Raw genomic sequence first — 23,238 nt, forward strand, 5'->3', positions numbered from 1 at the left:
CAGGAAATTGAACAAAACAGTAAAACATATGTAATTTGTTGCATTGCCGCATTACCTTTGATAATGTGTGCCCCAGTTTTAAACAAAACGACAAGCCCAAAAACCTGATAATGAACCAGAAAACAACAAATATTTTGCCAGAAAGGGGCAGTGAAAACCTACACACCATGCATGATAATTTGATTTATTAGTTTATTTTTTGTTACTTTGTTCACTGAATTACATTCCGTAAAATTATATGCACCGAATGTATGTTTCGCGCTTTTAAATCTGTTTCGCGCTTTTTAGATATTAACCTCTCTCAAAACAACTTTATTGAAATGGCAATACTGGTAGTGACTACTGTGACTAATGATTGTATTATTGACTAGTGACAGTGACACTAGTGACAGTAGGTGTAACTCGAAGTATAGTTGAAAATTGCATTGTGTAATTTATGTTTCTGATTTTCAAATAGTAAATTCAGCTAGAAATTGTTTTTTTTATGTAAAATGTCCAAAATCAACGATAGAGATAGAGCTCCTAACTACCAAACTTACAAATTAGTTATCGTAGGTGGAGGTGGTGTCGGAAAATCTGCTATAACTTTGCAATTTATACAGGTGAATTGTTGTTTATGTGTAATTCATCAAATTGTTTTTTCCAAATTTGTTTAAAAACTACTATTTCTTTTTATTCGCAATCCTATAACGGTGTTTTTGATGTCTTTATATGGCAAGCTAAATTCAGTTCATAACCTTGTAAGTAGCCTACACAATATATATTTTTATTTATTTTTTCAGAGCTATTTTGTGACTGATTATGATCCCACTATTGAAGATTCTTATACTAAACAATGTGTAATAGATGACATACCTGCCAAATTAGATAGTGAGTATTAATAAGAAATTGTTGATTATTGAGTTTATTTTTCTATAAATAAAATTATAAGTTGTGTACTGACACAGACCCTGTTTTGGATAAATTCATTTGATAAAATTCATGGTTATAAATTAATATACCTACCTATTCGTTTCAGTTTTGGATACTGCTGGTCAAGAAGAATTCAGTGCAATGAGAGAACAGTATATGAGATCAGGTGAAGGATTTCTACTAGTATTTTCTGTAACAGAAAGATCAAGTTTTGATGAGATTTATAAGTTTCACAGGCAAATTTTGAGAGTTAAAGACAGAGATGAATTTCCCATGCTTATGGTTGGAAACAAGGTAAATAGAATTTTGCATGGAACATTTACCTTCATATTAATAATTGAAAGGTGAAATCATTTTGTTTCTAGATCTTTATTTTTATTCACCCTAGCTTTGATGAAAGTCATTATAATTATTAGTACTTTGAATTAAATATAATTTCCTTGTTTTTAGTTATCTTATATTTTTGGTTATCCCAGTTTCTTATTAATTTTTCTCTAGGCATTTCCATCTTGGAGCACATCTCTTTTCATTTAGAATAGTTTTTCGAAAATATATTTCACATAATGCTGGTGACATTAACTCATATCACTCGGATTTTTATTTAGGTTGACCTTGAACATCAAAGAGCAGTTTGGCAAGAGGAAGCTCAACAATTAGCTAGGCAGCTTAAAATACCTTATATAGAATGTAGTGCAAAGATGAGAATGAACGTCGACAATGCTTTTTATGAATTGGTACGAGTTGTTAGAAAATTTCAGCTCTCCGAAAGACCACCTCTGAAACCCAGCTACATCAAAAGGAATAACAAAAAGTGCTGTGTGCTTTAATTTATATTTTGGGATTATAGGCTTATACATCACATTTTTCTTGAGGGCAATTTTTGTGATTTTTAAGGACACAGAAAAAATAATATTTTTAAGATACATTTTAATTATTTTATGTTTGCATTATTGAGTTTCATTGCATGTGCCATCAATTACTTTCAGTTATTTTAACCACTTGTCTTCCATTTTTATGTAGGTATTGTCCCTCAATTGATATGCACTTTCATTTACAATGCAAATCAATCTATAATTCATACCTTTACCAATATCCATGTGATTTTTTTTATTGGTTTATATTGTTTTAATTGACATATTTTTGCTTTATTGAGAAGGAAATATTTTTAGGAAAGATTAGTTTTTGGGGAAAAAAGCTTTTTGGATTTCTATTTCTACATCTTTAAACAATGAATGTGAAGAACTTCCAAAGAAAGGAAGGAATAAAATAACTACAATAAAAACTCTTTATGAAGGTATGCAGAGCATGGCGAAAGTTTTCTTTCAGATACAAGGAAATAACCCTCACAATTACTTTCATATGAACATTGTCATTTTATCAAAACTCTTTCTTTTATTACGTTGTGTAGCTTTCCTATGAGTGATATCTGTTTCATTCTTATGAACTAATATTTGGAGAAAAATTTATTGGGAAAAAGGTAAATAATTCATGTAATAGTGTTCTTATGAAAGTATCTGAAATAAACGTATGTGCTGATCTACATATCTTCATAAAGAGTTTTTATTGTACTTATTTTTTTACTTTCTTTGGAAGTTTCTCACATTTTTTGTTTAATGATAGAGCATTAGAAAGTCAATTTTCCAACATTATTTTTCTTGATTATCTGATGACAGCTCATTGCAGGTATGTTTAGTAATTGGCTCAGTTGAAGGTTTACTACTCAACAGTCAAGAGAAAACTTTCAATTATTTGGTCCTATGACCCCAATATTTCATTATTTTTTATCTAAACTTCAAAGTTAGCAAATATTTAGGCATCACATAATTAGTATATATTTCAAATGAATATTTTTTTTAATGTATATACTTACATATTTGAAAATTTTCTCAGTGCAAGAATATCGATTTTATTTTTATATAAATTATATTTTTGTAGAATTTAGAAATATGGTGGCTAGTGTTAGTAGCAAACAGAGATTAAAATTTTTGTGTACAGCTCATCTTGAGTTCAATAACTTGACCCAGAACAAAAAAATCATCGTAAATGAGATGAATATGCATGATAAAGTTCTCAAGGAATGAAAAACAATTTACAGAGAGGTAAACAACTTTTCTCAACTAATTTTGTGAATTCTAAAAAATATTTAGTATTTTTTGACAAAGTTTTATACAAGAACATGTGTATTTATTTTGAATGTTTATATATACATACTGGTATCTATATTATGAATATTTACATATATCAAGACATTACGTAATTTGAATGATCATATAACTGCTTACTTATGCAAATATGTTATGGACCATAAAAATACCTCAAATTTGTTGATTTTAGGTTACTGATGATGAATACTTAAAATTTGATACTCCTGGTATCATTTCATATTTTACATAAGTCAGCCTTATTTGCTCCATTTTTACAATAAATTTATTTATTCTATCATTTGTTATCGCTTATGTTGACAAGCACAACTAGAAATAATAAAACTACTCAACACGTTGCCCGCCGTAATATGGGTTTCGCCACACAAGTCAAAAATTTTACCCCTCGGGTCAAGGTGCGCAGAGATACTTTTATAAGAGCAGTAATGTCTCATCTACACTTTTCATACTTCCTTATTTATATATGTGATGGAATCGGCCGATACTTGATAAAAATCCATAACGTATTCAAGAAACTTTATTTTCATCAAACAGTTTTACAAAAACGCATTAAGTGTTTCGCTATACAATATCTATATACTATAGGTACGCCTGAAGAAGCTAAGTGTTTCTTAATTCACTTATTTATACTAAAATTGCCAAAAAATTTCTTGTTATATAGACCGAGCCAGTGTATTTGAATATTTGACATAGTACTCACCTGTACGCTGTCACCATTCTAATTAGAACGTATGAACAATTGTCTAGATATTGACACTCAAAAGTTAGTTAATTGTTTATGGTGGTCGTTAGTGAAGTAATATGAATTAAAGGGAAAGTCTTCTGTATTTTTCAAATATAAAAATTGAATCCTAAAAACTGGACTACTGCAATCTTTAAGCTCGACAGACTGAGCTTGGAAGATGCGATCAACTGTCAGTCATATTGACCAATGCTGCACTCTGGTCATGAGAAAGTTCCCGGTCAAATTGTCTTCTATGGGCTGAGCGAGACTTTTGTATCTGTCAAATAGACCAAGACGGCGGCCAACGTGTTGATACTGTACTAATTTTATTTGATAGACTTGGAAAATATCTCATCTAGTCTTGTCACAAATTATCTTACAATTTACTTTTCCAAGATATTCATCACTGCCAGATTCAAGTTAGGCAGTTTGGTTTAATAACTGAATAGTGTCAATTAATACATTTAAAAATAAATTAAGCTTATATGAATACTAATTGAGAATTTCCTAACATTTTTCAGAAATGTATATTGATTGTCGTACATTTAAGTAAGGAATGTATCCAAAATGTGAGCTTGAAACATAAATATATAATAAATAATTGAAACAATGTTTTACTACTTTAATTGTATTTTTTCCTCTCCTGATAAATACTTTTGCAATTCAAAGACTTCATCTATTTTTTATTAATATTTTATGTGTAGTTTCTGAAATCAGGCATCTTCACATGAAGAAATTAGATTTTTTAAGGTGATAATCCATGATTCAGTATAAGTTTATAATCAACAAAAATGTATCACTGCTATTATTACATTAACTCATATTCAGTGCACTGAAGATGGTTTTTTAGAGTGAAAAAGTCCCATCATGGCATCTTGTAATGCTCGTTTACAAGCTATGTTTGACTGAAAGCCACCAGCTCTTTCCTGTTCTGTTTCAGCCCTAACATTATCAAGAAAACCTTTTTCAATAATGTCTGTATCACTAGGAGGTCTTGGTCCATCAGTGATAAATGTAGTAGATTTGTAATGGTACAAAGGGCCATCGTCTGCTGGTACTGGTAAAAAGGATGTTTGGGGTTGCCTTCCAAATTGTATCCCTGTTGAAAACTGAGTGGCCTTCACCACAGGTTTTCTCATTTCTTCTTCTTTCAATTGCTGTACTTGCTGTGCAAAAGTATCAACAATATTTTTGGCATCTGCATTCGAAAACATGAGCTCATCTATAAGAGCTTCTTTCTCTCGTATTTTCTTTTTCTTAGCTTCTAGTTCTTGCGCAAGAATCTCTTTCTTTCGTTCTTCCTCCATTTGTTTCTCAATTTCTAACATCTCTTCCAATTCATATTCATCTCTTCCCAATTTTCCTTTGCTTTTCATAATTTGCTCCCTGTTGTCCCTTTTGTACTGTTCAATTTTCTTATTGGTATTGGCTACATCTATATCATTTGATAAATTATAAATTATGGTTTCAACCTCTTCAAGGTAATTATTGTAATCGGCGAGAGAGTTAAAGTCATCCTCCTTTTTATTATAATCCCGCAACACCCTTTTTCTTATATCTACTTCTTTTTCTACAGTTGAATCTTCAAATAACTGAATTCTGAAATTGTTTCTGCGTAGAGGTATTCTGCATTCTGGGCAAGAACCAGCACCTTTCAAGAATAGAAGATCTACACAACTTTCACATAACCCATGTCCACATACATTCACCATCATTTTCAAAGAAGGATTTTGAAATTTGGACGTCCTGCATCTCGGACAAATGAAATCCTCCATTGTGACCGTTTCAATAGAAAAGACTTCAACAAATAATAATTTATTGTGTTTCTTATAGATCTTTCTAATTCATTTCGGCGGCAATAATGACAAATAATGATTGACCTCAATCAAAACATATGACATAACCACAAACTCACACCATAAACCAGAGGTGTATTCTGATTCTGACGTTTGATCATATTCGAACGTATGCAAAACCGATTCGTAGTGACGTCAATAATAATATTCGCCAGAATGGAATGATTCAATTCGTGTTAGATGTCAAAATCAATAATAAAAACAAACTTTTCTATTTTATCTAACTCCAATTAGAATCAAATTTGTGCAAGTAATAATTTCCCAGCTTTATTTTTTTCATCTTTAAAACGTATTTGGTAAAAACTTTTCAGCATTTTATGAACTATAAAAAAATAAATAGATACCTTTTTCGTATCAATTGGTGGACTCATAGTTATGAACGCATAAATCATGATCGATGAACTTATTCCTTATGGAAACAAGGAAACGCCACCTATAGAAACTTGAAGGAGCCATAAAAAACTAAATTATCTTTCCACTATAGGCCATATCGGATACGAATATGGGAGTGCCGTACGAATCAACATCAAAATTATATGAAAAATTATTACCTCTCAAATTTAGATTATTTGACTCGTTTCAGATGAAGCATCATGTAATATATTTGTGAAAATATTTCTTTCATCATATCGCTTTTAATAGTTAACTATATACAATGAAAGTTTTTTTGAATTTTATTAATATTGGCACCATTTGATTCCATGAGAAATGACAATTTTGATACAAGTACTCCCTGTTTTTCATATTGAAATTTATCAGGTAGGTGTATCCTATTTATAATTGAAACTTGAAACTCATAGTTTCGGATTTCATTTGAAGGACACGTATGTTTTTTATGTTGAATCTGAGTTGAATACTTTATGTATCTGTCATTAGTGTCACCTGACATCTTTAGATGTTTTTATTTTCAATTTTGAGTTTAATTTGCTAATTTTCATTGTATCCATTTCATTTTCCATACCAATAATGTTTTTGTCAGCAGCACATGTAGTTTTTTTGTGTTAACTACTATGCGTATTTATCATTGTAACTGTTGTCATGTGTAGTTGAAGTTTATATTGTCACGTTCTGAGTTTTATCTGCTGTTTCCATTATATTAATTTCTCATTAGCATTCTCGAGATTTAAAGAAGTTAACGACGTGAACAATTTATTTATCAACCGACACTAATGACAAAAAAGCAGAGTGACCAACTTTGGAAAAAATACATTTTCTCCAGATTTTTATATAATTATCTTATAAAAGCCGTATAAATTAAAAAAAACTATTGTTAGATATAATCAAGTTATACCCAATGTAAACCAAGTAAAATATTTGAGATTCTTGAGGCAGCAGTCTTTCCATGTGATTTTAAGATTGTCAATTAATACGACACTTCCATATTTCATTTGGTGCACATATACCAGTTACCAATAACTAAGGAAGTTACCCTGCAGTGAAACATTTTTTAATTGAAATGTATTATGAAATTCTATAATTATTATTCTATAATTATATTGACTCACATAGTTAGAAAACATTTTTCAAATAAAAATTTTAATTTTGAACAATGTCACGTTCTTGACACATTTTTAAAAAACGAAATCTCTTTTAGTTTCATCTGAATTTTTTTTATCATGTAGTTTCAGTCAGATTGGAAAGGTTAGTTTAATTCGAATTTTGTTTTATAAAAAACATGAGCTCGAAGTAAACCTTCCAGGCGTTTGCTGCCTTCAGACGCTAGTACATAAAAAATTACCATTTTTTGAAGAGCCTTCAGAAACCCCGATAGGTGTCCTTGAAATTCTCTGCAGCTGCAACCTTGTGATTCGTAATGAAGTGAGATATCCATGAAAAGTTACCTTTAAGTTTCAAATCAATAAAACGTCAGCCATCTGTCAAAGTGTGGTAAAAAAATCTGGACCTGTTTTTTATTATTCTTATTCATCTTGAGTTGCGTGTCGTGTGTCTTTGTGCATATTTTTCGGTTACGCGAGGTTCCATAGTTCTTTCCCTTCTTCTTTAGTGAATGTTATAAACTCTAAACTTATCCCCAGAATGGGGGACTCGTTAGAAGGGACGGAGTCGGCTTCCGAAACGCAAAATGTGGCACTTGTCGATTTTACAGCATTCACAAATTTCATTCTTAAAGCAGCAACCGTTCTCCTTCCGGAAGATGATGGTCAAGCGGAACCCACAAATTTGGTAACGGCTCTTGATGATAAAGTCAACCAGGAATATATTAGAAAATTTATAAGTGATCCGCAAGTAACAACCTTGTATATACAACGGAATTCATCAAAAGGTAATGAATGACTCATCTGATTTGCATACCTAGTAATACTTATTTGTAATGAAATAATATAAAAAATCGTTATATTGTTGGCAGCAGTAACAGTATTGCCGGTGGATATAAATTGATTTGTCAGATGACGTAATTTGCAGGATTTGTTTCACTTTAATTTGAAAAAAAAAGGTCCTATCAGTGTTATAAACACATTTATTCTGTTGCTCATCCATATTATTCCAAATCCATGCTAAATTTCGAGGGGAGGTTCATATAATACCTTTTAAACATTTATGATTTTTTCAGTTCTGAAATAGGTGCTGTAGTAAAAAATGTGTTTCAACCTTATTCTATAGTAAGCTAAGTGGGGAGAAAAAATTCTTATACAGCTTTTATCTTTCTTTTCGAAAAAAATTGGACATGTAAATAGAAAAAAAAATAATTTGTAGAAAAGTGTCTCATTGGTATTCTATTCAATATCAAGAACTATATTCCTCTCGAATTTTAAAAAAATATTGATTTCAGTGTTATATACTCATAACTGCATTATTTTATTTCTATTTGGGGATCAACCAATAAATCCACAAGAAAACCTTTGAAATCTTTACAAAATAAAACTATTAAATGCATATAGATATGATCGTATTCAAAACCTACAGTGAATTTGTACAAAATAAAAAATTTATTAGATTTGAAGGCACTATACAAACAAAAAATTTATTATTTCAATCATTCAATAACAAATAAATAAAAAACTTCAAACATAAATTTCATGGAAACCAATAATATTCATAGTCATAACAGTAGACAAACAAAATTATTGTTAGTTAGTTGCCATACTCCTTGAAAACGGTTTGACCGATTCTTATGAAATTTTATATGTGTATTCGTATTTGGTAGGTCTGAGAATACGTTTTAATCTATTTTTTTTGACGAAATTTTTTGTTTTTATTTTTTTATGATCTGTCTGTTTTTCCGTTAATCAGCTGCCGCCCCCATACGAACGACAACTCTCAGAAGTTGAGAAACTTGTGCAAGCTAAGGACTAACGAGGTCTTATTTTTTAACGTGTGATTCCTAACATGGTTTAACACATGTTTAATCTCCCTCTTGAAGATGATCCCTTGGTGATTGAAACACGTGTTAGGTGTTGGGAAAGAACTCCAGTAATATTAATTACTACACCAAAGATTCCAAACAGTGCATCACAAATACGGACATTGCCTAGGTCCCGGCGCACTTTGATTCAACTTTCAAATATTCATTATTTTAATATTAGTACTAGCAATTAGAGACTAGGTTAGGTTGGGTAATATTTTAATTATGCTATTAAACATTCTTATTTTTATTATAGATTCATTGTGCAAGCACTGGGACCTAAATTAGGCAATACCCAAAAATACATATAACCCTCAATTTTAACCCTTCTATCACCAACCCCTAATTTTTAAAGCCATTTTAGAAATTTCATCATTTTTAATCTCGATCGTAGATCAGTTATTTCCGCCAGGCATCTACTGGTGTCACTCTTCACTCAGTATTCGGCACGGAGTAGGGATGAGAACAAAGTCGGTCTCCTTTCTCTCTCACACAATAAGTCTTCTCTCACTCCCTACACAGTTTTCGATCACTATTATTGTTAATCCATCGAGCGTAGATACTGTTTGCGATACCATCGAAACTGTGATTATCCAACAGAGTTTTTGTACTCATTGAATTTGGCAGGAATGCCACTGCATAATTTACAACTGCAGGTTCGATCGCTCTGTGATTTAAAGGAATGAAAAACGCTGTCGAAGTCAGCATTTTAAATGGCTAGTTTCGAGGTGAAAATATATTAATACCTCAAACCCCTATAATACCTACAAATCTGTTGAAAAAAAATCTGTTTAAAATCTGTTTTTCCGTTAAGCAGATGTCAAACCCCTACGAACGACAACCTTCAGAAGTCAAAACTTGTGCGAGCTAAGGACTAAAGAGGTCTTAACTTTTAACGTGTGATCCCTAACACGGGTTGGACGATAGCAAGTGAAAATCTTTCGTTCAGCTTGGGGCTTGAATCACCGACCAACACGGCGGTCGATTTGAGTAAGTGAACAAAGCACCCACATCGAACCGACCGGCTACCGAACGACAGTGTGCGAATTCATTTTAAACGTGTGCAATTTCCAATTAGATTGGCATTTGCAATGGCCCAAGGCCAAAAAATGTCCGTTTGTGGCTAGTATTTGAGCACACCATGATTTTCACACGGACAATTATACGTAGCATGCTCTCGAGTGGGCAAGCCATCGAGTTTGTTTGTCTTAGCTAAACATGGACTAACGAGAAAAAACGTAAAACTGTAGCATTAATGAATCAATATTATTTATAAGTCTTATTGTTCTGACACACAATGAGTTAATTATTATTTTCTACCCTAGAAATTTCCTAGTATTTATTGAATTGAATTAACAATAGAGGATTATATTATTTTTCATATTGCCAGAATCATCTAAATGTTTTATAATTAACATGGATACTTTTACACTTGATTGAGAATTAAAACCTCCTATGTTTTTATACCATTTTAAATGTAACTGAGGTTATTGCAGTTTTGTCCCACAAGGAAATTTTCAAACGAATACAATAGATAACATGAAAATGAAGGATTGTAGGATGAAACTGCAGTAACGTTAGTTACAAATAAATGTAGTATGAAGACATAGGAAGTTTTTATTCTTGTTTTTCACGATGATCTCCTACCACATAGTAACGGATACATCCATCAATTTCACATTTGACTGTTTGCTCATATTGATTATTCTACTTGTGATTTCTTATTCAATTATCTATACTTTTTTGAATTTTAATTTCAGTTCTCAATACCTAGTCACCAACTTAATGTTCACTGCTCATATTAATTACTTGTGTTTTCTTATTCAATATTACATTATTTTGTTAAATTTGTTTCTTTAGTTGATTTAGTTAATCCCTATTCATAAACATTTATTTTTTCTTGGGATAATAAAGACAATATAATAGATGGCTAACAATGAAGTCTTAAAAACATAAAATAAAGGTATAAATAATGCTTAATGTTTATAGTAAGATAGATAGTAAGAAGTCTCGGGAGGTGTTCAACAAAAATATTATTTATTTATTTATTTTACGGGATCACCCCCATTTGAGAATAAAATTAACAATTATATAATAAAGTAATATACTACATACATTACATTAATTTAAGTTATTATAAAATACATATCATAATACTACCATGCAGTTAAGAGATTGTTTTTGAATTTGCTGAGAGATATACCAGTTACTTCCAATTTTCTTTCATTAATAAGTCGAAGTGTATGATCAACAGGGTTATGTAAGCCATAATTTGTAGAATGAAACCGTAAGTGAAACAAATCGCTGGACCTTAGAATTCTGTTTGGGACATTGAAATTAATATTTTCTAAAATTTCAGGAGCAACAATTAAGCCATTCAGTAACTTGTATATGAAAATTAGATCAAAGTTTTTCCTCCTTTTGCTCAACAGATTGAGATTAAGGATTTCTGAAATGTTGCTATAATCATGGTCAATAACAGGTATACTCATTCTATGAGCTTATGATGTACTGTTTGGAACCTTTGTTGTAGTAATGAATATTACTGGAGTTTTTTCTTGAAGATGATCACTTGGTGATCGAAACACGTGTCGAGGTGTAAAAAATAACGATTTGGTGTTGGGAAAAAACTCCAGTAATATTCATTCTATGAGCACAAAATCTTAGGAATTTGTTTTGAACTCTTTCAAGGGTAAGATTGTGATTGTCATAAAATGAAGACCATATCATTGAGCCATAATCTAATATTGATACTACCAGAGACAAGTAAACTATCCTTAAGATTTGAAGGGACAGATGTTTACCATGTCGTAGAATAAATCCAAGACATTTTGCCGCCTTTACCACAATATAGTTCAAGTGGTCTAAAAATTGAAGTTGTTCATCAAAAAAAACACCCAGATCCTTCACAGACGAAACATAAGATAATCCATGGCCATTAATTACATAAGAAGTATCAAATTTTTTATTTCTTTTGTAAAAACTTATAAAACAGCATTTTGCGATATTCAACTGTAAATTATTCTCGGACCACCATGTAACCAATCTATCTAGGTCATCTTGCATTAGTGTTGAATCATATAGTGATCTTATTGGCATGAAAACTTTGAGATCATCTGCGAACATCAAAAAATCAGTATGATGGAAACATTCGACAATGTCGTTAATAAAGATATTGAATAACATAGGAGCGCAGTGAGAACCCTGAGGTACCCCTGATGACACCTGAATTATAACCGATGTAACGCCTCCAACTTTAACTTGTTGGGTTCGATTACATAAGAAACTTCTGAGCCATGTTACAGCTGAGTCAGAAAATCCAAATATCTTTAATTTTTTCAATAAGATATTGTGGTCTACTCGATCAAAAGCTTTTGAAAAATCCGTATACACTGTATCCATTTGCCCTTTACTTTCCAAAACATCCAATATTTTGTGTTCAAAAGTCATCAAGTTGGTAATAGTAGATTTATATTGTGAGAATCCACGTTGATTATTTATTAAACGCTCCTTACAATAAAATTTTAACTGATCACTAACTAATGAATCAAAAATTTTTGCAAGTGAAGACGGACTACAGATACTTCGATAATTTTCCACATTTTGTTTATCACCAGATTTAAAAATAGGCCGGATAAAGCTATGTTTCCACAGGTCAGGAAATGAACTAGAATCTAATGAGCACTTGAAAATAAGAGATATGGGATATGTTAAGGTACAGATACATTTTTTGAAAAAATACTCGGGAAAGCCATCAGGTCCACAATTCAGTTTGTCTTTGAGATTGAAAATTTTATTGAAAATGTCTTCCACTGACACGTATAAATCTGGTATATCGTACTCAACTAATTCTGAAAAATTATTAACATCTATATCAGCAGAAAAAGAATACACAGTAGCAAAAAAGTTTACATAATCATACATTCCAAATAATCAAGGTAAATAAAAAATACATACATACAGGCACACATACAAACTTGGTGGAGGAAAAGTAAATTCAACTATAATTCAAAATCACATCATAACAAACTACAACACTAAATATAGGAATATAGGCTTTAACGGCTGGTGTCATTGTTTTGGTTGGTTCCGGGTTTTGCCGTGATCTTCCTTGGTTACAATATCCAAACGTTGCAACTGCGTCAGTCATCATCAGTCGCGTGGTCGAAGTACTCTTCTTGACGTATCAATCAGTTTCAGTTGATACGTCAAGAAAAGTACTTCGACCACGTCACTGAAGATGGCTGTCGCAGTTGAAACGTTTGGAGATTGTAACCAAAGAAGTCCATGGCAAAACCCGGAAATCAACCAGAACCACAATACTAGCACAGAAGAAAATAATACTAACATCAAATAGTTCACAAGATTTATTTGAATACTGTTACTGCTCAACATTCAAAATAAAACTTGCACTCTATCTATTTTAACTTTTTGATAACTAGAATAACCTCACTTTTTGATATTCTTTCAAACCATAAATAGCCTATCTTATGATGTTCTACATTTTTTTCATTTCATTACTTTATTGTTGCACATATAGTTTTACTTTGTTCAACCAATTGTAGGACATGTTTCACTGAATATTGTATTAAGCACCAATTGATATTAGGCTCTGATATTGAAAATGTTCTTATTTAAACAATATACAAATCTTTTACCTCTCCCAACAATAAAAGAAAGGTAAATTTATTCTCAGTCCTGTATAGTTGATTTCTCCTATTTATTATATAAATTTCGAACAAAATATACTACATGTTGTATTTCATATTTAAATTATGTTCAGATGATGACAGCGATCAGCCACCCGAAGGTGAAGAAGAAAAAGAACCGGTCATGTACTATGTCAGCAACGAGGTTCACTATTCCAACTCCAAAATGTCCAGTCTGGTATGCATCAAAAGAGGTCCAGTTGTTGAAGCAGACAAAAGTATTAGAGCTCAGGTTAGACTGATGAATTTTAGTGAAGGATCACCATATGAAATTTTACATGACTATGTTAGCAGAACTGTCGCTCCATTTTTCAAATCATATGTTAAAGAGTCAGGAAGAGCAGACCGGTAAGTATAAGTGGATGAATGAAAAGTCTTTTCAACTCATCAAATTTTTCACAATATTGAATTTGGAGTTTTTTCACAATAATAACACAACACAACAAAAAAATATTTTTTGAATGTTTCCTACACTAAATTAGTCAATTTCTACTAATTTTGGGGTGATAAAAACGAAAATAACAATGAAAAATTTTTATTAGCTCTGGTTTTTGAGATACACAGTACTTAATCTTAAAGAGTAGTTATACTATACGTGAAAAGTGAAAGTACATAAAACAATATTGTTATGTTTCTTTTAGAATATTTTAAGTACAAAATTAATAAAAAAAACATTATTCTTAGTGTTTTGACAAATAAAAGAAGTTTGTACCACCAAATTTCAATTAAGTCCATCCGATTCATTGTAAGATCGCTTTCGTTTAGCTTGTCTTTTATAAAACACTTCTGGAGCATCCCTACACACAGACCAGCAGTAGTCTGCAAGCATTGCTTCATTCCAACGGCCCTGATATCTCTGTTCCATTAAGGCAATGTCTTGATGGAATCTTTCTCCATGTTCGTCACTCACAGCTCCACAGTTTTGTGGGAAGAAATTAAGATGAGAGTGAAGAAAATGAATTTTTAAGGACATGTTGCATCCAAGTTGGTGGTAAGCTTGAAGAAGCTCTTTAACCAATGCTGTAAAGTTATCATCTCTTTTGTTACCTAATAACCCATGTACAACCCCCTTAAAGGCTTCCCAGGCTCTTTTTTCATTTCCTGTTAAAATCATGTCAAAAGCAGGATCATTTACGATTTCACGGATTTGAGGCCCAATAAAGATGCCTTCTTTGACTTTAGCATCACTCAACCTGGGAAACTTTGCTCTCAAGTACTTAAAAGCTTGTCCTTCCTGGTCCATGGCCTTCACAAAGTTTTTCATTAGTCCCAACTTAATATGTAATGGGGGAAGGAGAACATCCTTAGGATCTACAAGAGGCTCGTAAATTACATTTTTCTCATTAGGGTTTAGGTCTCGTGTAGGCCAGTTCATTTTTTTATAGTGAGATTTTCTATCCCGACTGTCCCACAGACACAAAAAACAACAGTACTTGGTGAACCCTAATTGCATTCCTAGGAGTATAGCAATGACTTTCAGATCACCACAGATGTGCCACTTGTGTTGTTCATATTTGATTGATTGGAGAAGTGTTTTCATATTTATATACGTTTCCTTCATGTGAACTGCATGACCTATAGGAATAGAGGGTAGCTGATTTCCATTATGCAGAAGTACAGCTTTTAAGCTTAGTTTTGAAGAGTCTATAAACAGTCTCCATTCAGATGGAGTGTGATCCAAATTCAAGCAGTCCATCAAACCATTAACATCAGAACAAACTACGAGGTTTTCTTTTTTCTCAAAAAAAGGAAGCAAATCTTTTTGACGCTGTCTGTACTGAGATATTTTCACATCATGTTTTAGAAGATTCCACTGTTGTAGTCTTGACCCTAACAGCTCAGCCTTTTCCTTAGACAAGCGAAGATCTCTTATAAGGTCACTCAACTCTGCTTGACTAATTCTGTGCGGATCACTAGACCTATCGCTTACCTCAAAATCAGGGTCATAGGATGTAGAAGGATGGGTTGCTCCTTCTAAACAGTCTTCATCACCTTCCTCTAAAATTTCATAGTTTTGGGGTGGAGAAGGGACTGGCAAATTGTCTGAGTATGGTACAGGCCGAAGAGCAGATGGGAGATTAGGGTATTTAACCGTTCCTCTTTTCTTCATAGATAAACCTTGCTTAATGGGAGGAGTTAAGCAGAAATAACAGTCGTCTGTATGATTGGTAGGCTCACGCCAAACCATAGGTACTGCAAAAGCCATTGCCCGGTTTTTATTTTTCAGCCACTCTCGCAATATGACGGAACAAGAATTACAACATATATGAGGAGCCCATGATTTATCTTGGTCTCCAACTTTCACACCAAAATAATGTTCATAGGCTGTCTTAACGATAGGTGTCATTTTACGTTTCGGAGCCTTAAATGTTATTTCACCACATATATAGCAAAAGCTATCGACAGAATTCACACACTTTCGAGGCATTTCAGATCAGCACTTAAATTAATTTAAAAATCAACTTCACACGATAATTTCAATAGCAACCACGTGCGTACAATTGACAAACTCACATAGGTTATGTTTACTACTTAAGAACAGCTGATGAGAGGGGTGTTATGTAAACAAACATGTGTACCAACTGTTGGTGATGAAATATTTCATTTGTTGAAAACTCAATATACATATATATAATATAATGATACTATATCTTGAAAACAAGAGCTACTATATAATTTTTATGGTCACTTTCGGTTTTAACACGTGGAAATACATTAAAATCATCTAATTTCAACCCCGAAACAAAAACTTTGTTGTGTTGTGTAATTCGACTTTTTTCCACAGAAAGGGTGGTGTGTCAGCAAAATTGTTTTTCAACTCAAACACTACTTGAACACAATACCATCACAAATTTAATAATTTAAAAAGAAATTAGATATCTTGAAATGAACACAATAATGATCCTATGGGCAGAATGCATAATATTGATCAAGATTACTAATTAATATTAAATATGTTTAAAATGTTTTTCCGTTAACCAGCTGTCGCACCCCTACGAACGACAACCCTCAGAATTCGAAACTTGTGCGAGCTAAGCGGTTTTAAGTTCATTTGACATCTGCTTTACTCAACCAAAAGTACATAAGTATGGGCGAATATACAGCAAAGCGAATTTTGATAAATTCAGAGAATCAGCAAGTTTTTTACAGTGGAATAACATACTAGACGTAGAGAAACCTTTCCAATCTTTTCATGAACATCTTGTAACACTTTTCCATAAGTCCTTCCCTTTACAAAAACTTCGGGGCAAGCGTAAAACAAAGCAATGGTTGACGGCTGGAATAAAAACATCATCAAAAAATTTAAGATGCCTGGATTATATGAGAAAATACACTAACGCAGCTTTTTTCTACACATACTTCACTAAGTATCGAAGGATCTACAGGACAATTATTAAATTAGCTAAGGAAAGTTTTTACAAAAATAAAATTAATGAATCTGATAATAAATCCAAAACCATCTGGAATATTATAAATGATCTAAGAGGCCAAAACTACACTAGCAAATCAGATACTACTCTAACACCAAACGAATTTAATGAGTATTATTGCACTGCTGCCAGTAAAATAACACAGAGTATAACAAAAAATACTGACTCGATGAAATACTTTGGCAACTTTACCATTTCTCAGTCAATCTTACTTTATGATACGGATGTGAGTGAGTTAAAAGAAGTCATGTCATTAATTACAAATGAAAAAATGCATGGAATTGATGAAATTTCGGAAAGAGTTCTTGAAAGTCTGCCAGAAGACACGCTACATACCCTGACCACCCTGATAAATGATTAATTTCAGAGAGGTATATTCTCTGACTTCCTAAAAACTGCCATTGTAATTCCCGTACATAAAGGTGGTGCCTTAAATGAGCCCAGCAAATTTCAGGACGATTTCTCTTATACCCGCATTTGCAAAAATAATTGAAAAAATCGTGAAAATTAGAATAACAAAATTCTTAAAAAAACAGTATAATATCACAAAATCAATATGGATTTCAGAAAAAAAAACTCGAGTGATGCCATCTTTTCATTTCTCCAAGAAATATACACAAATGTCAACTGCGGGGAGGCTGCAGCCGCCGTGTTCTGCGACTTCAGCAAAGCTTTTGATTGTGTTGATCATCAAATACTATTGGCTAAACTATACCATTATGGCTTCAGAGGAGTTGTATACAATTGGATAGAATCCTAGCTAAAAAATCGCACACAAATAGTTAAAACTTCATCCGTTTCTGATAAAGTAATAGTAAACTGTGGTGTACCACAAGGGTCCATTCTGAGCCCCACCCTTTTTTTTGTTATACATAAATGATTTGATGAGAATAGATATCTCGGGTAAATTTACAAATTTTGCAGATGACACCACTATTCTATAGCATGACAAACATACTATTGACCTGGAAAGAAAAATAAACTGAAATATGCAAAAAATAAAAAGTTGGTGTGACTCAAACCTCCTTGCTCTCAACGTTTCAAAAACCAATATATTATACTTCAGGTGTGATCTTGGTAACATCGAACTGGATAAAGGTTACATAGAGAGCCGTAACAGCACTAAGTTCCTTGGGTTATTCATTGAAAATAACTTGAAATTTGAAGAGCATGCAATGAATTTAAATAATAAACTGGCCTCTGGCTGTTTTGCTGTAAAAATGATATCGCAGGAATTGGGATCCTCTGCTGCAAAAATAGTATACCATGCAGTAATTGAATCCCATCTCAGATACGGCTCCCCATTTTGGGGAGTATGCAATAATAATGTCATGAAAAGCATCCTGATTACGCAAAAAAGAGCAATTAGATACATTTCAAAAGCAAAGGTGCTTGAACCATGCAAACCACTTTTTGTATTGCATAAACTACATACTGTTGTTGCCATATTCATAGCAGAGACAGTCTGTCTGATCAAAAAACATCTGAATAAATTCAATATGGCTAACCGCTATCCTACACGCAAGCAAAACAGTATTAACTAACCCAAGCCGAACTCTACTTTAGTGAAAGACTCTATTATTTATAATGGTTGCAAGATGTTCAATCACTTACCTGATTTTATAAGGGAAATTAACACATTAGATAATTTTAAAAAGGCTGTTTACTTCTTACTGTGTAGTCGCCCGTATTATACTTTGGAAGAATTTTATGCGGATAATCTAATTATTTTTTATTTTATTTACTTATTTTTTCTCTTATTGTTAAGGATTTCATGACAATAAAGTATTGATTGATTGATAAGGACTAACGAGGTCTTACCTATTAACATGTGAAACCTATCAAGGGTTGGACGATAGCAAGTGGAAATCAATCTTTCAGCCTGCGGTTTTGAACCATCGACTCACATATCTGTCGATTGAGAGAGTGAACAAAGCACTCACGCCGAACTTCCCGGCTACCGACCTACTGTAACTAATATTGATAAATATTATAAAAAAAAGTAAAACATGTAGTACCAAAGAACCTATCAGTGTCAAGACACGGATTTTGAATCCTTTGGAGTTGAACTGAATCGATTTGTGAGATAGCGCGACCGTAAATACAGTATGACAGTTTCGAGAAAATGAGGGACTGGCATAATTTTAGCTTAACTTAGAAGAAAGAATATCTTTATTAGGAAACAGATGTCTAAGAATATTGTAGGAAGTTTGACAGAGATGACTGATACCTCTATAAAATCGATACCTCTATAAAATAGAGCCCTAAATTTTTGCATTCATTGACCTGTGAAAGTGTTTTGTTGTATTATATGTGATAGAATCGGCCGATACTGGATACAAAATCCATATATTTTCACTAAACAATTTAACAGAAATGCATTACGTGTTTCACTATACAATAGCTTCTTCTTCAGGGCTGTCTTTACCGAAAGACACATATGAAAAAGCTATTTTATAGCAAAACATGTGTTGCGTTTTTGTGAAATTGCTTACTGACAATCTCACAAAGTGTTTCTTGAATATGTATTGCGTTGTTAAGTTTTTATTGATTACAGAACTAGCACTCTCACTTTTTTTCTTACGTCCGAGAACTATTAGAAAAGACTTCTCTATTGAGTTTGAGTGCCATAGATATATCATACAAAAATTGCAAATCATTATTCAATCCACTCACAGCAATGGATAGATTCTCGATTAAGAGATATACATACAATTGGGTATCGTCAGCATAATGCCAATATGTCAATTTTTTGAATACTGATAAAAATCTGAAATTGAAATACGAAATTGACACTTTAATATATCAAAGATTAAGATTTCATCGTTAAGGAAATAGTTTTTTGGCTTTCACTTCTTCATCTTTATAAAAAAAAATTGTGTTAAACTTCCAAAGGAAGGAAGAAAGCAATTGAGTGAAAGCAATGAAATGCTGAAATCAATTTCATTTGGTCGAGATAACCACCGACATACCGGTTACTAGCTCCTCGTCAGTGCCGGGTGAGTCATGAATCAATTTTACAGGCAGAGCTTATGACTAGGTGGAATTATTTTATTTGTTTGGAATATTTAGATGGTTTACTGTGTCTGAAATGGCCCTCCTTAATATGTCTTGTCACTGGTGTAACTTCGGCGCCAGCCATTCTGATGAAAAATAAAAAAATACTTTCAATTTATAATTAACACAATAATCTAATCAGCTGATACTTAAAAGAACCGATTATGGAATATTCCATAATTGGGTACTATGATTTGTCCATATTTGGATTTTCCAACGACTTAAAACTGACATTTATATTTTAATAGATAGATATAGATAGATAGATACTTTATTGGTGTTAATATACTTACAGTATTCACACAAGTCAAACAAAGATACAACATAAAATAAGCTTATTAACATTATATTAAAATTACACACTAAAACAATCTTAAATAATTTCACGAAACTACATTTAAAGGTGAATACTATATAAAAATATCATCATGATTCGTCTTGTGTATTTATATACTAAGGTCATCCTGTAAAAAATCATCTATACTGTAGTAAGCTTTAGATACTAAAAACTCTTTTATTTTACGTTTGAATTCGCTAGTAGTTAATTTTTTTGTTTCCTCGTGAAGTTTATTATAAAATTTCACAGCCCAGTACTTCACTCCATTTTGGCCTTTTTTAAGGCGACATGTATTAAAGATAATATCTTTTTTATTTCTAGTGTCGTATTCGTGTCTATTTTCAAATGATTCATATTGAGGTATATGCGATTTTATATAGAGTAAATTTTCTAATATGTATAATGATGGGAATGTTAAAATACTCAGTGTTATAAAAGATGTTCTACAATCATCTTTATAATAAACTCCATCTATAATTCTAATTGCCTTTCTTTGTAACCTGAAAATTCTATGCCTTTCCGCAGCGTGCCCCCATGCAATAATGGCATAAGTTATGAGTGAATGACATAAAGCAAAATATGCAACTCGTAGTGTCACATTAGATACACATATTGATAAGTTTCTAAGTACATATAAATTTTTTTGTAATTTCTTTGCTGTATAGTTGATATGTTCATCCAATTTCAATTTTGGATCAAGATACACACCTAGGAATTTCGCACTTTTCAATGAGTTTTCGTAATCATTAGTGTTTTTTAATGTAAAGATCATATTTTGTGTTTTACTTTTGTTAATAAAATGAGTTAATACAATCAAATACCGCTAAAACCCACAAAAGAACATCTAAACAATGTCTAGAAGGTATAACAACAATACTGTGTGCACTTTTTATGCAAAAAATACGTGTTTTTACATACCTTAGAAAGTTATGCGGCAGCGACAAAACAAAATACTGCTACTGTGATGAAAGGGCTTGCTCGACTGACATGTTATGACCTGTACGCGCAAACGCGGACACGTAGAAAGAGATGAACATTGTTTACTGCTAGTGTCACTTTCCGTTTGATAGAAATGCCTGTATTCCATATTAGGGATACTATCCATATTTGGTCACTCTCCTCTTATATACCTAATTTTCATAAATATGTGGAATATGCTTGGTTACATTATTACATCTTTCAGTGATGGAGACAAAATGGCTCCAGCGGTGGAAAAAACTATTGCTGAACTGGAAATGGGATTGTTGCACCTTCAACAAAATATTGATATTCCTGAAATTACTTTGCAAGTTCACCCCTATGTTGCTAGCCTCATTAAACAGTGTGCTGACGAAGGGAGAAAACCAAAAGTAGCAGATTTCAGCGACAAAGTTGAAGATTCCAATTTCCTGAATCAGTTGCAACATGGTGTGAATAGATGGATCAAAGAAATACAGAAAGTTACCAAACTGGATAGGGATCCTTCTTCTGGAACAGCTCTCCAAGAAATCAGTTTCTGGCTCAATTTAGAGAGAGCTCTTCATCGAATTCAGGAAAAACGTGAGAGTATGGAGGTAGCTCTAACTTTGGACATACTAAAACATGGCAAGCGTTTTCATGCTACTGTTTCATTTGATACAGACACAGGTCTCAAACAAGCGATAGCTACAGTGAATGACTACAATCCACTGATGAAAGATTTCCCTATCAATGATCTACTAGCAGCAACTGAATTAGAAAGAATTCGAGCTGCAGTACAGCTGATTTTTGCGCACTTACGCAAGGTTAGATCAACTAAGTATCCCATTCAAAGATGCCTAAGACTTGTAGAGGCAATTTCAAGAGATTTGGGAACTCAGTTGTTGAAAGTTCTCGGAACTAGGAGGTTAATGCATATTCCTTTTGATGATTTCGAAAAGGTTATGACCCAATGCTTTGAAGTTTTCTCAATTTGGGAGGACGAGTATGAGAAATTGCAAGCTTTATTGAGGTAATAACTTTCAGTGGTAGCTAGATAACAACTCTTAAATATATTCAATTTGTTTTAGGGATATAATGAAAAAGAAACGTGATGAGCACATGAAAATGGTTTGGCGAATATCTCCGCAACATAAGAAGCTGCAAAATCGTATGGACCAGATGCGTAAGTTTCGTCGTCAGCATGAGCAATTGCGGACCGTTATAGTACGAGTTTTACGACCAACCATTAGAGAAATAGTAGCACCAATAGAGGGAGAGGACTTAGAACCTCCAAAAGCAACATTTTCATTAGATGCGGCCGATGCGAATGCTATTGAGGTGAGTGTCAACTTATTAGCTAAAATTATTAACTCTGGTTATTCATTAAATAACTTGTTTACTAGGAGGTCAATTTAGCATATGAGAATGTGAAAGAGGTAGATTGCTTGGATATATCCAAGGAGGGACAAGATGCTTGGGATGCTGCTGTACAAAGATATGAAGAACGGATAGATAGGGTAGAAACAAGAATCACAGCCCATCTCCGTGATCAGCTTGGAACTGCTAAAAATGCAAACGAGATGTTTAGAATCTTCTCGAGATTTAATGCTCTCTTTGTTAGACCACATATAAGAGGGGCCATCAGGGAATATCAGACACATCTGATACAAAGGGTCAAGGATGATATTGAGGCCCTACATGAAAAATTCAAGGTACCAAGTAGGTATGCTTACAGCAGAACTTAGAG

At 32.6% G+C, this 23,238-nt stretch overlaps 3 protein-coding genes across 3 annotated transcripts in view; 2 read left to right on the forward strand and 1 right to left on the reverse strand.

Annotated features, from left to right (window-relative positions):
* The first annotated feature begins 367 nt into the window (after positions 1 to 367).
* Positions 368 to 1,837, forward strand: Ras64B (ras-like protein 2). The gene is made up of 4 exons (XM_023159405.2): positions 368 to 602; positions 783 to 870; positions 1,019 to 1,206; positions 1,518 to 1,837. The coding sequence occupies exons 1-4, from the start codon at positions 492 to 494 to the stop codon at positions 1,737 to 1,739; spliced, it is 609 nt and encodes a 202-aa protein (XP_023015173.1). The 5' UTR covers positions 368 to 491; the 3' UTR covers positions 1,740 to 1,837.
* Positions 1,838 to 4,410: 2,573 nt separating this feature from the next.
* On the reverse strand, positions 4,411 to 5,708 carry Mat1 (CDK-activating kinase assembly factor). The gene has a single exon (XM_023159404.2). It carries the CDS (start codon positions 5,571 to 5,573, stop codon positions 4,623 to 4,625), a length of 951 nt encoding a protein of 316 aa, XP_023015172.1. The 5' UTR covers positions 5,574 to 5,708; the 3' UTR covers positions 4,411 to 4,622.
* A 1,809-nt stretch (positions 5,709 to 7,517) lies between these two features.
* Dhc64C (dynein heavy chain, cytoplasmic) overlaps positions 7,518 to 23,238 on the forward strand; it is a 50,957-nt gene continuing 35,236 nt past the window's right edge. The window contains exons 1-5 of the mRNA XM_074171218.1: positions 7,518 to 7,938; positions 13,802 to 14,075; positions 21,736 to 22,521; positions 22,580 to 22,829; positions 22,895 to 23,203. Of these exons, the coding sequence (XP_074027319.1) occupies positions 7,692 to 7,938; positions 13,802 to 14,075; positions 21,736 to 22,521; positions 22,580 to 22,829; positions 22,895 to 23,203 (1,866 nt within the window). The 5' untranslated portion in view covers positions 7,518 to 7,691. The remainder of the gene's footprint in view (positions 7,939 to 13,801; positions 14,076 to 21,735; positions 22,522 to 22,579; positions 22,830 to 22,894; positions 23,204 to 23,238) is intronic.

This window comes from Leptinotarsa decemlineata, unplaced genomic scaffold, assembly GCF_025532065.1.
Source record: "Leptinotarsa decemlineata unplaced genomic scaffold, Ldec_3_MD MMD2_tig00000010_RagTag_RagTag, whole genome shotgun sequence".
NCBI lineage: Eukaryota > Metazoa > Arthropoda > Insecta > Coleoptera > Chrysomelidae > Leptinotarsa > Leptinotarsa decemlineata.

Coding starts and splice junctions, on each gene's coding strand:
- Ras64B (XM_023159405.2), top strand. CDS start 492: ATGTCCAAAATCAACGATAGAGATAGAGCTCCTAACTACCAAACTTAC. Junction 603..782: donor TAACTTTGCAATTTATACAG/GTGAATTGTTGT, acceptor TTATTTTTTCAG/AGCTATTTTGTGACTGATTA. Junction 871..1,018: donor CATACCTGCCAAATTAGATA/GTGAGTATTAAT, acceptor TATTCGTTTCAG/TTTTGGATACTGCTGGTCAA.
- Mat1 (XM_023159404.2), bottom strand. CDS start 5,573: ATGGAGGATTTCATTTGTCCGAGATGCAGGACGTCCAAATTTCAAAAT.